The sequence below is a fragment of the Pinus tabuliformis genome, chromosome 9 (assembly GCF_031772625.1).
Source record: "Pinus tabuliformis cultivar Carrire ecotype Pingquan chromosome 9, CPIR1, whole genome shotgun sequence".
In the NCBI taxonomy this organism is placed as follows: Eukaryota; Viridiplantae; Streptophyta; class Pinopsida; order Pinales; family Pinaceae; genus Pinus; species Pinus tabuliformis.
The window spans coordinates 626,999,418-627,003,991 of record NC_142307.1 but is presented as its reverse complement, the minus strand read 5'-3'; the positions used below and the strand labels follow the sequence as shown (position 1 = coordinate 627,003,991).

Here is a 4,574-nt window from a genome sequence, read left to right as displayed (position 1 = left end):
GTAACAAGATTATATAAAGTATTAATCAGTCAATAATCATTCTTTAAAAGCGATCTTTTAACATCTATTCATATGTGCATACATGAGATGTAAATATAATATAACAACATGCTTCTTCTAACAACATTGAGCATGTATAACAAATAATTATTAAGCATGTCAAAATAATTACCCCATTACTGTGATCATAGTCGCACTGGCATACGTTCATATCTAAAGGAAACCACTGTAACCATCCATTTCACTTAAAGGATACTAGAAACTTATCTATGTCTTTCATGCATATAATTAGATAAAAAATTACTCGAAGAGAGCTAGCCCCTTAGCTTCTTATTTGTGCATGTAACTAAGTAATCTTTCCAATAAAGTAGATGTTCCCTTCTGAGGGGAAGCTAACATGATAGACATTATTATCATGCTTGCAAATGTAAGCCCATTTTCAAAAAGCATCTTTCACAAGATAGAGCTATTTATAAAATCTGTTGTATGCAAAAAGACATGCATTGCACTAAACCATAACTAATGTGTTAGTCATTATCTCTTGCATGCATATATATGTATTTAAGAAAGGAAGTGTAGTACACTTATTCCAAGTAACTACTTGTTTTACTTTCCAAAATACCTATTATGTTCTGCACACAAATACATGTTTCTCCTTAAGATATCTAACACAATAGTTCTATTTTCATGCATATAACCAACTATCGTTTCTATGCTTCTTCATATGTGTTCTTTTCACATAGTTATTTTCAAGAACCCAACATAGTTTCTCTATCATTTATGTATAAAGTTATTATGCATTTTTTTCCAAGGAAGTATCATAACAAAGTTCTCATGCATTTTTTTTCAAGAAAGTATCATAATCATCCTTTCTTTTGGGCATAAGAACTAAGATAGTAGTAATGATAACCTTTTATGCATTAAACCATGCAATTAAATGAAATTATCCAATGTGCAACACACAAATCATTTACATTTTTTCTCACCAAAACATGTAACTTTTGCAAACTCTCACAAATGAGTTAATAGAATTAACTTATCTTTCATGCACAAGAAAAACCTTTTTACTCACCAAAACATGCAACTTATGCAAACTCTTGCAAATGAATTAACACAATTAAATTATCTTTCACCCACAAGAAAAAGCATATTCTTTCCAAAGAAGATTCATATGACTTATATTATCTCTATGCCTTTCATCTATCCATAGGTTATTATATTTTCTCATAACTAAGTATTCTTTTTCAAAAGAACTCCCTTGCCCATGAGAATATTTCACAAATTACCCTCTTTAATCTATATTCACTTCAACGAAAATGACTAGGAAATCCATTTTCAAGAAAATAGCATGCATCATATCTTTTCTTACATAAAAGGCATATGCAATGTCATATAAAGACAAGAAAGGTTAATTATCTTTTAACGCTGCAACAATCTTTTTCTACATATAGTATAACAATCTTTATCTACATGTAGTAATATATTTTCTTTTTACTATATATATATATATATATATATAATATATATATATATATATATATAAAAAATCTAAATAAACAATTTATTCTTCTCCATAAAGAATGAAGTTATTTATCTGTTAGTATAATATATTTGGATAATCTCTTGCAGACGAGAGAAACATAGTGACTTTCAATAGTCCATGATTTGGAAGGTTGTTGGCGATTTACAGCTCTTTCTTTACCCACTATGAAGAGGAGATTGAGGCCAACAAAGAGTATCTATCGCCAAGCTACTACCCACTATGAAGAGGAGATTGAGGCCAACAAAGAGTATCTATCGCCAAGCTACTAAGCTCAGAGTGATTGTCTTTCCCTGATCTCTACGCTTAGAGCAATTGTCTTTCCCTCATCTTTTCTTTGTGAAGGCATTTAGCAATGAAAACTACAACAGTATAGAGCATCATGGGGTGGCTACCAAGGAAAAAGGGTGAATATTAATGGCTGCTGCAATAACTACAAGAGTATAGAGCATCATGCCGTGGCTACCAAGGAAAAAGGGGGAATATTAATGGCGGCTACAATTAGGGCCTTTTTGTTGAGCTTATAAAATGAGTCCAAGTACCAAACTTCATGTGTTATGACTATATTTTCTTAAATTATATTTCCCCCATCCACTAGAAGGAAAGAAAACCATTTAACTTGCTCACACTACTCCAATCATTTTCTTGGAACGCACAATGGTAGTTACAAGTCGTTCCATAACTACTTCTTGATTCGAAACTTCAACAAGTTAAATAATAATATTATGTAATTACATGAGTTTGGGTAGATATATTACATTTGATCACCATCTATCCAAGACCCATATAAACTAAAAATTAAATAAATTATTTTTAATAGAAAATAAAAATACATTATAAAACTTAAACCTTTTATTTAAAGCTTTATTATTATTAAAAAAATATTTTGAAAAACTCAATTACTTATACATTTCTTAATAAATCCTAAATTATTAATTCAATGCATACATTACATATATTATTTATTTGGTTCATTGAATTCAAATTCTTGATGCCTACATGAAAGACCAACATAAATGAGTGTTCAATAGATCTTTCATTAGATCTTGAAACGATCCAGTATACTCTTTCCCTTTAATTCCTGGTTCCAGAAAGCTCCTTCAAACTCTTCAAACTTGTATCCTCTATACACAGCCGGCTGATGTTCATCCACCATGCTAGTTGCAGGAGCAATAAAAGCATCGTGTCCAGGAGAATAAAAAGTGGGAATTGATATGCGTGCACTCTGCTTATTCGTTATTACTCGATGATCCACGCTCTTAAATTTCCCATTGCTCACAACCTAATACAATTCAAATCACACACAACACAAATTGAATGATTAGTATCAAATTCTTGCACAGAGAGAAAAAATAACTTAACTTTATAGATCTGCGCATTCTTTCTCACCTGCAGCTGATCTCCCAAATTGACCACAAACGCGTCAGCTATGGGTTCTACAGAAACCCACTTTCCATTTCTGAATACTTGCAGGCCACTGACATTATCGCTTTGCATTAACACAGTGATGGCACTTGCATCTGAATGGCTTGCTGCACCAATAGTAAGATCTGGGTTTGGGCATGGAGGATAATAATTTATACTCATCACATGGCTATGTTTTCCAAGAATTTTATTCAAGTAATTGGAATCTAGCCCCAGAGCTTCTGAAATTGCAGCCAGCAACCTTAATATCAGTGCTCTCAGCTCACCAGAGTACTTGCCCGCAATTTCTCTGTAACAAAACTCAAGTCAAAACAGCTAAACTTTTCCATGGTGGGTTAAGATGAATCTTTTCTAGTGTTCTGTCTTAGATATTTTATAACAGATAAAGGTTTGCTGATTACCTGTAGGCTGCTGGTTTTTCAGGCCAAGAGCCGATGACTTCTTCTAGAGGATGACAAGGGTGAGTGAGATAGTCCAACCAGTTGAGAACCTTGTCTTTGTTAAGATTGAAGCTGGTAGAAACCCGGGCTAGCTGCTTTACGTCCTCTGAGTAGAGGCATGCTCGGTCTTCGACTGGCATTTCGAAGAACTCTTTGGCTATCCCCATCATGCTTTCCATGACATTCTTTGGCACGCCATGGTTCACTATCTGATATCAATAAAAAATTAGTCAATCGGATATGAAACTTGACACAGTCACTATATTAATACCAGCATACCAACAGAGATGTATAGACTCAATAGTCTGCACATTCAACCAAAAGTTTAAGTAAGTATTTGAGGGGAGGTAGAAACCTGGAAGAAACCATCTTTTTCGCATGCAAGTCGGATTTGATGGACTACTGTTGCTCTGTTAGGGCCATCCAGGTCTTTTAGGTCTATCACAGGGATGCTCTCAGAGTAAGAGATCTACGGATATTAAACTTGCGAATTTATAGAGTACAGCAATATTACTTTTCTGGCAATATTAGATAATAAAGTAGAGCAATATTACTTTTCTGCCAATATTACATAGCAATCCTTCTTCGCCACCGTTTGACGACCAAGTACCCAATCCAAATGGATAGTTTTCCTTCTAGAGCGGTGACGACGGAAGAGTTGGTCCGTGAATTCAAATAAGGCAGGTGGCCGCCTAACATTCAAGAACGAGGATTGAATTTAGAGCGCCTGACGACGGAGTTTTGTCGGCATGCGAGGCACACTTTTGACGTTGGTTTTTGATAAAGGCCGTTTCACATCACGAGTGACTTCATCGTTCATCTCACCTTTTAAAGCAACTTTAGTCGGTAAACGAATCATTTTTTCCATTTGATTTTTTTATTTATTTGTAATTTTTTATAGTGATTTTTTTATACTAATATATATATATATATATATATGAAGGGTGGGTAAAACAAGTGGTGGCTAAAATATAATGAGAGTAGAATGAAAGAAATATGGGGTGAATTTTTTTTTTTTTATTTGGTAAGATTATAGATATTATTTGTTTGTATAGAGAATTTTTTGGAGAAATCACATTGAAGATTTTGGTCGATGCATTTCGAACCAACGAGTGTGGTTCATCTTGGGGACACGCTGAAGAAATAGATGCGTTTCGAGCGAGTGTGGT

At 33.8% G+C, this 4,574-nt stretch overlaps 1 protein-coding gene across 1 annotated transcript; it reads right to left on the bottom strand.

Moving 5' to 3' along the window:
- Window positions 1-2,439: 2,439 nt before the first annotated feature.
- Window positions 2,440-4,264, bottom strand: LOC149150179 (protein DMR6-LIKE OXYGENASE 1-like). Its single transcript, XM_089442725.1, has 5 exons — window positions 4,133-4,264; window positions 3,761-3,874; window positions 3,367-3,614; window positions 2,930-3,254; window positions 2,440-2,822 (listed from the first exon to the last, which is right to left on the bottom strand). Exons 1-5 carry the CDS (start codon window positions 4,262-4,264, stop codon window positions 2,580-2,582), a joined length of 1,062 nt encoding a protein of 353 aa, XP_089298851.1. The 3' UTR covers window positions 2,440-2,579.
- Between the last annotated feature and the right edge of the window lie 310 nt (window positions 4,265-4,574).